At 35.1% G+C, this 11683-nt stretch overlaps 1 protein-coding gene across 1 annotated transcript; it reads right to left on the bottom strand.

Moving 5' to 3' along the window:
• Positions 1-2571: 2571 nt before the first annotated feature.
• LOC122419434 (uncharacterized protein DDB_G0271670-like) lies at positions 2572-5520 on the bottom strand. Its single transcript, XM_043433979.1, has 2 exons — positions 5487-5520; positions 2572-3296 (listed from the first exon to the last, which is right to left on the bottom strand). Exons 1-2 carry the CDS (start codon positions 5518-5520, stop codon positions 2572-2574), a joined length of 759 nt encoding a protein of 252 aa, XP_043289914.1.
• Positions 5521-11683: the final 6163 nt, after the last annotated feature.

The raw sequence follows: 11683 nt of genomic DNA, 5'->3' as shown, positions 1-11683 counted from the left end.
AAACAATCATCGCGGTATGGGGTATCGGAAAAAGAGCCAAAATAAACAGCTTGGAAAAAAAGTTGGCACTGATGGACGCCATAGCAAAGAGTGGAATTTTGTATGGAGTAGAGGTATGAGGGTGGAAGAGGAGAGAACAGATGGAAGTGCTATAGGGGAGATACGTCAAAATGGCTATGGGGATAAATAGAAATATATCAGCCTACATGTGGACGATGGAGGCAGGACCAGAAGGTTTAACAGTGCAAATGTGGAGAAGAGCAGCGAAATTCCTAGTGCAGATTATGAAGATGGGAGAAGATCGGTGGCCGAAGAAGTGCTTAAGGGAAGAGGTAAGAGGAATACTAAATGGAAATCCGTCAAAATGGGGAATGGAGATGAAGAAAGCAATGGAAGAAGTGGGGGAAGGACAAATATGGCAAAGGATAAGAGAAGAGGATACAGCAGGAGTGGAAAATATAATAGAAAGGGTAACACAAGTGAAGATGGAACAAGAACTGCAATTGAACTGGACAGGGATAGAGGAATCGACATACTGCTGGGAATATAAAAATAGAAAAGAGAAGATAGGAATGGAAGAATATTGGTAGGCGAGAGGCATACGAATGGAAATAAAAGAAACATGGGCGAGGATGAGGTGCGGGAATATAGGAAGGGAAAAGTGCAAAGGGTACAGGGTAAGCAAATGCAGGAAATGTGTGAGGGAAGAGGAAACCTTAGCACAAATTTGTGAATGCAGGGAAATAAAAGCGGATATGAGGAGGGCAGAGGTGGAAGGACTGGAAAGGTGGTTGGCAGAAGCAACAGAAGAAGGGGTGGAAGAGAAGATAAATACAGCGCTAAAAGAAAAAATGAGTAAGGAGTTGTGCGCGTATGTAAGGGGATATGAATGGATGATGAGGAAAAATGAAAACGAAAAGGATAATTGAGGAAAAAATAGTGAGATAAGAAGAAAGATATCTAGCAAGTAAGCGGGAACTTATGTAAATAGGGGGGGACTATGTAAGAACCCGAAAGGGCATAATTTGAAAATAAACTACTACTACTACTATTATTTCAGATGTAAGCTTTTAGGTAATCTCAAAACTAAACTTGTCCATAATGTTCTTATTAAAATTATTTTTATTATTTTTTCGACATGGGATTCATTTTTCAGACGCTAATGTGTTGATGCCTGCAGAATATTTTAACAATATGTCATTACTACACTGAATGTCACAAGTGAAGGTTCATGAGCATTGAAGTCAGCATGGTTTGTCGACATTCATTTCATTTTATTCTCATACACTTACATTTTGATAAGAAAGGCTATTTTATAAATAGATTGGTTAATGTTGCTTAAAAAGTACTTCAAACGTAGAATCTCAGTTCCAAATTTTTTACTGGATTCGATTCGAAAGTGTTGGATAAACATAGACATATTGGAAAATATGTGACCCTTAAGGTTGTTGCTTAAAATTTTTGAGATGAATCGATATTGATGAAAATTTTCCCATTTGTTGATACATATTTCCTGAATACACTGTTTCAAGGAAAACTGAGGTTACCGAACTAATTTCGGAGAGATTAAACGTTGAAGTTGAGCAAAAATGTAATTTCATTACATCTGTTGAATGGGACAGAGTCGTTGCCTTCACACTTTTTTGCTTATATCACTCGTATTAATGAAGAAATTCATTTGAAAAACGACAGTTCAGATGAGGACGATATATAGAATGATTTTATTGAAAAGAACAGATAGTTTACCGACTAAAATAACAAAAAATCGCCGAAAATATGTGACTGCATCACGATCATATCGGGTTAACTGAGACTGCCGTGTAGAAATGCGGCAACATTGCAACTACGATACTAACGGGAGCAATTCCGTGACAGATTCATGATTCACACTTTTACAATGCGACGGCCCTCGACATCAATTGATTCGAAACTTTTGACATTCTCGTCACAAATCACTTTTCGTTTTTTTCCAGCTTTAATGAACATAGTGCGATGCTTATAAACGCGAGAACTGACAAATCGACCATTCCATCGATGAGTTTGAGGTTTTTTTGAATTTGTTCTCCATCATTTTCGTTTACCGCAGTCGTTGACATGATAACTTCCAAAAACGCCGGATGAAAAAAAATGACACGAAAACACAGAGGCATATAGGTCTCACTGCATCCAATCCAACAGCTGAATATGAAGAAATCACACAACGTTGCCAAACTTTGTTGGTATTTCAACGCAATTTTCAATCATCGAGAATAAATTTTCTATCAACTTTGGGTGATTAAAATGAACGTATTTCTGAATTATAATCAATATTATCATTCACAGAGTTGAAAATTTTCACATTGTTCATCTGAATTAAAAGTAATCATTTATTATCTATATAAGTTGGCATTGCTGACATCACTCAATGCATAAGCATAGGAGTTCCGTCCCTTACCCCCACCCTCTCAAAAGATTTAGCAACAACCTTAATAAATCTATGAAATTCCATACACTTATTCGGAAATGACAGGTACGTAAGAAAAACCAACATTTAGTCATCATAATGAAATTATTTTTCGTCTTTTAAAGTGCCTAAAAAGTACCGCTACTCGTACGAAACGTTTCGAACAAGTTCGTACTCATTCTCGTTTTCGTACTTGTTCGAAACGTTTCGTACGAGTACGAAGACGAGAATGAGTACGAAAACGAGTACGAGGACGAGGACGAGAACGAGTACGAAGACCAGAATGAGTACGGAAATGAGTGCGAAGACGAGAACAAAGACGGGGACGAAGACGAGTACGAGGACGAGAACGAGTACGAAGACGAGAACGGAGACGAGGACGAAGACGAGTACGAGGACGAGTACGAAGACGAGAACGAGAACGAAGACGAGGACGAAGACGAGTACGAAGACGAGAACGAGTACGAAAACGAGTACGAGGACGAGAACGAGTACGAAGACCAGAATGAGTACGAAAATGAGTGCGAAGACGAGAATAAAGACGAGGACAAAGACGAGTACAAGAACGAAGACGAAGACGAGTACGAGGACGAGAACGAATACGAAAACGAGAACGGAGACGAGGACGAAGACGAGTATGAGGACGAGTACGAAGACGAGAACGAAGACGAGGACGAAGACGAGTACGAGGATGAAAACGAGTACGAAGACGAGAATGAGTACGAAAACGAGTGCGAAGACGAGAACGAAGACGAGTACGAGGACGAGAACGAGTACGAAGACGAGAATGAGTACGAAAACGAGTGTGAAGACGAAAACGAAAACGAGAACGAAGACGAGGACGAAAATGGAACTGCTTAATCAATTGAATCTAAGAATCCAAGAAAGCTCACGTACGAATAAAAATGAATCCAACTTCTCGTTTCGATGCGTGTCCATTGAGCCATTTTGAAAGGAGAAAATTTTGCGATTTTTTTGTTGACAGACAGTTTAATGAGATCATTCCCACCACACGAGCGTTGAACAACTGAATTTTTTGTCATGATAAGGGATTGGTGCTATTATATTCTCTCAAAATTTATAGATTTAAAAATTAACATAACTAATCAATTAGTCCGTTGTAATTATCAATTATATAAAAAAAAAATATCATTATTAGTAAAAATTTGACTAGTTAACTTTTTGATTTGGCAACTTTGTTGTTGGTCGAGAGATATATCTATCTTGCCAACGGTAAACTGATGGCTTGTCACTCACATATGACTTGATACACATAACCAACAATTTATTTGAATTTGAGGTTACGTCATTATTTGTGATTACAAATATTTTTGTTATCACAATATTTGTATAAATATGAACAAAAACATTTTTCTATTAATTATACCGAGAAAGTATACACGTCTGTACAGTACCGATACACTAATGTAAGCACGTCACAACTAAACATATATATAAACAGCTGATAGAGTGGTGTTGCCGATGTCGTACCGAACCTAGTATTCAACGACTCATCGTGAGCGATAATCGTAGTTAATTTATGATTTCATTCTTAAAGTTTCGGTGACCTGATATTTTTATAACGCCATTAACAAGATACATGTTCAACGAATACGTATATGATTTAATTTTTTTTTTTCCAGCATTTACGATCCCTTAAATTTGATTGAAAAATCACGATCCATTTACTGCCACTACGATGTCCAATTTTTAATACTTATTTTCTTGCTTAAATGTTCGGTAACCTCCCCTCAATTTTTTTTACCGTCATTTTCGAACATTTTTCTATGCTGTGTAAAAAAATCAGATTTTTCTGCAGATTTTTAAATAGTGGCCATGATCTCATTAATCAATAACTTTGAGAAAAATTCTACATTCTAAAATTCGTTTCCCTTCTCGATTTTTATTTTCATTTTTCTATTTCTTTTCATTCTTTATGCATTTTCCAAATAATTCATTCAACTTTTTCAATTCAACTCCTCGTACATTGAAGTGGGATAATCATTCTAATATCATTTATAATGTTAATATTTACGTCCACCTAGAGCTGAAAATTTAGACCACAGCATTTCCACTTAACGTTCGAAATCATCTGTCAAGCATTTGATCACTGAACCAAGATGTTTCTGACATCTCGACTTGGTTAAACAAGCATTCCACGAACGAGGCAAACGTCAGTCCATATGCAAAAAGCCTTTGCGTGGAAGTTTGCTTCGCGCGGTGTTGATCAAAACAGATGACTGCATTGTCATCATACTATGCTTACGCAAGAACCTTGTTTAGCCCCCAAATTAAACGCCACTGAGGCGTCGCCCATCATATGGTGGCAGGCGGCCTTCGGATTGGCTGAGAAACCCCAAATTCTATTGCTTCCTGTTTGAAAACTATTGCAAATAAAAAAATTTGGCTAAGTACGTTTGTTCAAAATGTCGTTCCGAACCCGGAATTCTCCGGTCCGTAGGTTTTTCTGAATCACCCTGTATATGACCATCAGTTTGTGCACATCGAACTCCCACGTGCAGTTCGTACGTGCGTTAACTGCAATACGCGTGTTTATCTACGAACGCGTGCTTTTCTATATCTGGGCAAACGTATAATCAGGAAAGCCGAGTTCATTCGGAAGTAAACAACGTTGCATTCATCGACTGTCTCATAACGTTGCTTTCGCAGATGATTATTTCCGTAAAAATTGTACTGAAATTGATTCTACAACATGATACGGATACAAACATTTTGTTTTGTTTCGATACATTCGCTTATCATTATTATTATTGTTGTTGTAATGATTTTTATTGTTATTTCTACTATTCTATGGTAAAGAAGAAGTACGCTGAGTTCCATTAATGCCTGGACCTGTCATATGTGCAACTTGAACGGTCGGTGTAACAATTGACAGGTCCAGGCATTAATGGAATTCAGTGTACGATTAGAAAGAGAAAACAAAATAAAATCTATAGAACGTATATGAAAAATCTAATTTATTCGTATAGCGCTTTATATTTTTATCTTATAAACCTGTAATGCACCATGTACTGCAATTTACCCGTGGCGACATGGTCATCGTCGTACCGAGTCATTGCGTGCCAGGTACTCTTCTTGAGGAATTTTGTTTACGTACGATCTGGTACCGTTGGATAAGAATTCCTGCGGTGTATATATATATAGCTACATTCTCGTGATCATAGCTCTTGATTGTAGCAAGAGGATAGTGCCCGTTTCGACAATATTATTTGCTTGAGGGTGAAGCGTCACAATTGTCCAATGTCATGTTCATGACGGTGTGAACGACCGACTTTCATAAAAGTATTTACAAGCCAGTATCGTTCTTCGTTAACACAAATAACCGTCAAACTAGTCATATAGTCACTGAATTTTTGTTCTCAACTCTCTTCCTGGCAAATCAGTTTTACCAGAATTCAAATATATTTATGGACATTAATTACAGCGGAAATCAATAACGGAATATTCGATGCTATATTGTTAGTAACCCTTGAGTTCGTTCGCAACAACAACATCTAAAACTTGATAAAATAAAATAAAAAATGCTCCTTCAGGTTTCGATTCTCTACTCATTCCATTTCTTCGTGAGATTGATTTGAATAAACCAAAATATCCGAAAATCATCATTTTCGAATATACAAGAGAGTAATGCTCGTTTATTTGTTTGATACGTGGCGATGCATGTGGCATTGAGATAAATAACTCACCAAATAAAAATCTTACATTATTTATGGAAGCGAGTGTCAGACTAATAAAAAGCAAAAAATCGTCTTGAACCGACGAAACCAAAATATTGGATAATGCCCGAGAATTGTCAAACATTGTCAAAAGTTATGCAACATAAAAAAATGCTAAAAATTAGAATTTGCAAATTGCTTCCTCAAGATGGTCAAGATGCACGGTGCTGAAGATGCACGATGCTCAAAGCTTACTCTATGAGGTGCTATATTTTTTTCATTTTGACTTCCTCATAGAGGAAGCTTTCAGCATTATTCTAAAAGTTTGAGAAAACAATTTGTTAATTTTAATTTTTTTTAAATAAAATTTTAACTTATTTATCGATTTTTGCCTTTTCCAAATTTCAAAAACATATATCAGCTCTATGATTTTTTTTCTAAATTTGTATTTATAATTCAATTTTGAAAAGGTTTATTATGCAAAATTATATATAAAAATATCGTTATATTATTATTTTGCATTTTAGATGGTTTTTAGCCAAATATGTTCGTGATAACTATGAACATCCCCAATAAGCATTTACAATGATATGTGTAAGAAGATAGAATCTCTGAAAGCTGTAAAGCAAAGTTGAAAAAAATACTATACTTGGTATCATCCAAATACGATCATTATAATTTTAATTTTTATATTGTTTAACCTTTTCTAGTTCAATGTGAACGTGCTTAAAATGTATTACAATTTTTTAAAATAATATTTATAAGACATGTTTTCCTTTGTGTGTGTCTGTGTATATTCATGTACTGTAAAATTGAAACACATATAACTTTGTATCCAAGCTTCTGTTTTTAAGAAATGTTAATCTTTACAACTTCTCGAATCTCTGCATTTTTTTAAACATAATATTAATACATTACGAATTTCACGTCATTTTAGGGGAAACGCAAACTTTTTATATATTTTAAAAATAAGAAAAAAGTATGTGGTTATTCACAATCTCGGCTCGGATTTACAGTCAATTTTGAAATACAAGTCGGTTTTTAAGTCTCATTTTCATCAACATTTTTTTTTAATAATTGTTTCGGTTTGTTTGGGGTGCTTGTTTAGTGAGAGGATGACAAAATAAAAAATATAGCACCTCATAGAGTAAGCTTGAGCGTCGTGCATCTTGAGCACCGTGCATCTTGACCATCTTGAGGAAGCAATTTGCAAATTTTAATTTTCAGCATTTTTTTTGTATACAAGGAAATAATGTATTTTCTCTACCTTCTTTTACGAACATAAATTTATCTCTTTGTTTAAATCCATTAAAAAAAACTGAATGAAGAGCCATCAGAAAAAACAGTCGGCAACTTTCAATTTTCATCGTTTTTCTATTTACATTTAAATTAAATAATTCCAACAACTTTGCTGGAAAGTATAGAGGAAGTACAGACTTATACACGATATCTTACAAAATTTCCAAAAATTAAAGCGGTTATACAATTTAAAAAAAAAACTCATATTTTCGTAAAATTAAAAAAATCATAAAAATTAAACCGCTCAACCTATATTTCCCAAATTCAATACCAACCTTCCTATTATGATAATCTATTTATAAAAAAAATTAGTAATAAATCTTAAAATTTTCGAAAGTGAGAGCGTCGACACCCTTTTCATGAAAATTTCAAAACGTCGTAGGATTCGTATTTTTTTACGAATTCTGACAAAATTATCAGAGAATGAATAGCTTGTTTCGCACGTCCGTGCGAAACGGTAGCCCTGTATCTCAAATCGTTTTTGAGTTATAAGCGTTTTAATTTTGCAGTGCCATGACACACACACACACACACGCACGCATACACATCCGGACATTTTTTCTAGATATGATTTTTCGATGTTTTGAGACATTTTGAGCACATTGACATTGAAAACTAGAAAAAAAAATTTTTCATCGTCACAAAGCTTCCTCTATGAGGAAGCAAAATAAATAAAATTAACATCCCTTTAAAAACGTTCAATAGCGAACAATTGTTATAAGAAATTAAAAAAAAAAACTTCTTATCGAAGTGAAAGTCGAGGAGGTAGCCGATTCGATAAATTATCCATTTTCATTCAACTTTAGTTTTGTTAAATATTTTTAAGTGTTAAAAGTTTTTGTCAATCAGGTGCCGAGCGAGTACTCAACATATATTAAGGATACAATCTGGGAAGTAACTTGACGTGTGCAGAATAATCTCATACATACACAAGTCTATTCATAACGCTCAAGAAACTATTGTACCAAAACTACGTGCAAATTAGACGTTACGAAGGAAGCGGGGTCAAGTACGGCTGTGGCTAATCGATATGTCAGGTTTATCCACAAAGCCGCGAGAGCCTCGTTAGGCGCGCAATTAGACAGATAATGGGCCATTGCGGGAGGTCCTCGTCTCGACGTGGGTGGTTCTTTGGTGAGGCGAGATGTACTGGAGTGATTACTGTTCTGTTTTACCCGTTTTGCAACCAACCACGATAAAATATTATTGCCCACCCAACAATTGAATAACTCCGTATTTTTCCTCGGTTTTTTCCTTTTTTCGCTTATCATGTTGATGTTTTTTTATACTAAAATCGATACGAAACACTACTTTGTTAATTAAAAGAGGATTTGAAAAACTTTTTACGATACCCACAAAAATTTTTCACTATTCAAACATTTTCAATCTGATTTACAAAAAGTTCGTGTATGAGAAAATTTTTATAACCACAATTGTGCGCATTAATCTTTATATACATTCAAAAAAAGAAAACATCTTTTGCGCGATGCGTGATAAGTATCACACGATTTACGTGCTATAAATATATCGTTGGCGAGTTATTTTTAGACTAAGATCTGATAATTCATATTCATAAATGTACATGGGAAAGTAAAAATATTTTTTCATACGACAATGAATAAACATTTGTCTCGGAATTCAGGTGCTTTACCTTCGTGAAATGAAGATCTTGGGGACTTGAAAATTTATGTTGGTGTTTTTCGGACTTGTGATAATAAATCGTTGTTCTTTTAAAATTGAATACAATTTTCATATGTTTAGATGTAGCTCGCGTTCATAAAGCGTAGCCATAAGCAATCTCATAAAGATACTTGGAGTACCCTACATGATCAGTTTCAATGTACTATTTTGTAAGTGTTTTTTATGTAAGTGTTCTATTACTATTTTTTGACGACCTGGCTGCAAATGAGTGGGTGGTTCGTACGTAACTCTAAAGGTCTTTCAAATTGAGCAGCCTCAAGCCGGGTCAGAACTTGGTTAGGTGACCGCTCAAGCATGCATTCACTCGCGAGTTGTTTAATGCGAGAAACGCGTTTTTTCCTGAATTTCAGGTTTGTTCTGCAAAAAATGATTATGAAAGAGCGACTGTAAACAATACCACAGAGTTCAAGTAGTATAACGGACTTGTAGAAACCTACGAGAAGTTTGAAAAGTGAATATAATTTTTTCAGTAAGAATGGTCATTCGGAATTGTATTAATCCCATCTGGTCGAGATTGACGTACGTAATAATCGCTGATAAAATTCGAAATCGATTATAAACATCAAAAGTTGTATATTTTTATTCTTAAATCTTCAGATTTCGTAAGCAATCTGATTATGAAGGTTGAATTTGTTGTTTGAGTCAGAGTCACATTTTTGGCGACTGTGGCGATCAGTTATTATTCGACAATTTTCGTAAAGCTCTTTGTGTAATAACATAATTGCTCCGCTTAAGGTAACTCCTGTACTGCATGCTAGTCAAATGAGCACTAAATTTTCAAAACGCTTTTAGACCAAGTTCAACGTACCGATTAACATTATTGTTAGTAGATATGTATTCAAGCATATCTTATTAACGTGAAAAAATATTTAAAATGATATTTTTGCAAAACTATCAACTGATAGATGCAAATTTCCATGATGACACATTTTCACAGGTATTTTTCAAAGAATCATCTGTATTTTTTAACCGATTTAATTGCACCAAGTCTCATTTTATTCCTCAACTAATCCTCTGCGAATTCACCACGTAGATTTTCCTTTAAACTCATTCCTTCAGAAATTATGAATGAAAAAGTTTTTTCACTTAATGAACTATTAGCTGCAACAGTGAAACGATCAAGTTAAAAAAAACAACTACATGATGGATTCATGGAGGACCAGTTGATGAACAAAATGAGACTCGTTGTAATAAAATCGATCAAAAAACGCAGATAATTCTTTGAAAAATACCAGTGAAAATGTGTCAGCGTGGAAATTTGCATTTATCAGTTGATGGTTTTGCAAAACTAGCGTTTTTAATATTTTTACATCTTAATGAGATATGTTGTAATACAAATCCACTAACAATACATTTAATCGGTACGTTAAACTTGGTCTAAAAGCGTTTTGAAAATTTAGCACTCATTTGACTAGCATGCAGTACAGGAGTTACCTTAAACGTGCCGATTTTGCTTAAAAACTTGCTTCTCTCAATCCAATGTAAACAAACACATGCTTCTTCGTAACAGACTTTCAAAGCGGAGCGGTAATAATATTTTATCTGCAGCTCGTTATTATAAATAACCCATCAGTCGATATTTCCAACCGACCTCCAATACAGCTTCTATTATTTTTTTCTCAGCGGGGTAACCGAACTTTAATACACGTGGCCACCAACTCAAACGGACTCGAAGTTGCAAACGCTCTCGGAATAGGGAATAAGCGCGATATATCTATCTTTATTTCCTTAAAAATTTTGTCGCCACTGACGTTGAGTTATAGCTTTTACACGTTATCGATAACGATTAATAACGTGTTTGGAGCTCCGAGCATTATGTACGACCACCGACGCACGATGGTGAGAACCGGCATGAACGGTATCGCATTGACGTCATTAGCGAAAAACATACATCTTTGACGTGGGTCCGAGACTCCCGCGATTGTTATGAATGTTCACATCACTATCTCCATAAATACGTTATCAGTTATTCCAGGTGGGATAGCCTTATTCGTGATTCTACTTATTTTAAAAATATTGTGAACGATTAAATAAAATTTCAATATAACGCTGCGTTTTAATAACTCGATGGAACGAAGAAAAGCAAAATCATTTTTTGTACATTCGTCGAAATATGGAGAGGCGAATGAAAATTCATCGGCATTTCGTTTTTTTAAGAAGCAGGAACCTTCTTTTTAGGATTAGGACTTTTTTCGTATATGAGAGTAATTTGAAAAGCCATGATGGAATATAGAGCGATGAGACCGAATAGTTCGAATTTGAACTCTTTCGGTTATGCATTTTTCATCTGCATTAATGTTCATGATAAAATTGGACCCAAAGGTTTTTGGTGTTGCTGATCTCGAATGAGGTCAGATTTTGAAAATAAAAAATGGCGGATCCAACGTAGCGGATGCGAAATTGCAAATACTTATTAATTGTTTTAAAACTTTGTACTCAGAGGTTTTCGGCGTTGCTGATTATGAATCCGGAATTAGATTTAAAAAATTTTTAATAGTACATCCGATATGGTAGATGTCAAGTTTTATAATCAAGAGACTGAGGCTCTCGCCGTGACTATACT

The sequence above is a fragment of the Venturia canescens genome, chromosome 1, assembly GCF_019457755.1.
Source record: "Venturia canescens isolate UGA chromosome 1, ASM1945775v1, whole genome shotgun sequence".
Taxonomy (NCBI): Eukaryota; Metazoa; Arthropoda; class Insecta; order Hymenoptera; family Ichneumonidae; genus Venturia; species Venturia canescens.
This window is presented reverse-complemented; position numbering and strand designations above follow the sequence as displayed.

Coding starts and splice junctions, on each gene's coding strand:
- LOC122419434 (XM_043433979.1), bottom strand. CDS start 5,520: ATGACTCGGTACGACGATGACCATGTCGCCACGG. Junction 3,297..5,486: donor CGATGACCATGTCGCCACGG/GTAAATTGCAGT, acceptor TTGATTAAGCAG/TTCCATTTTCGTCCTCGTCT.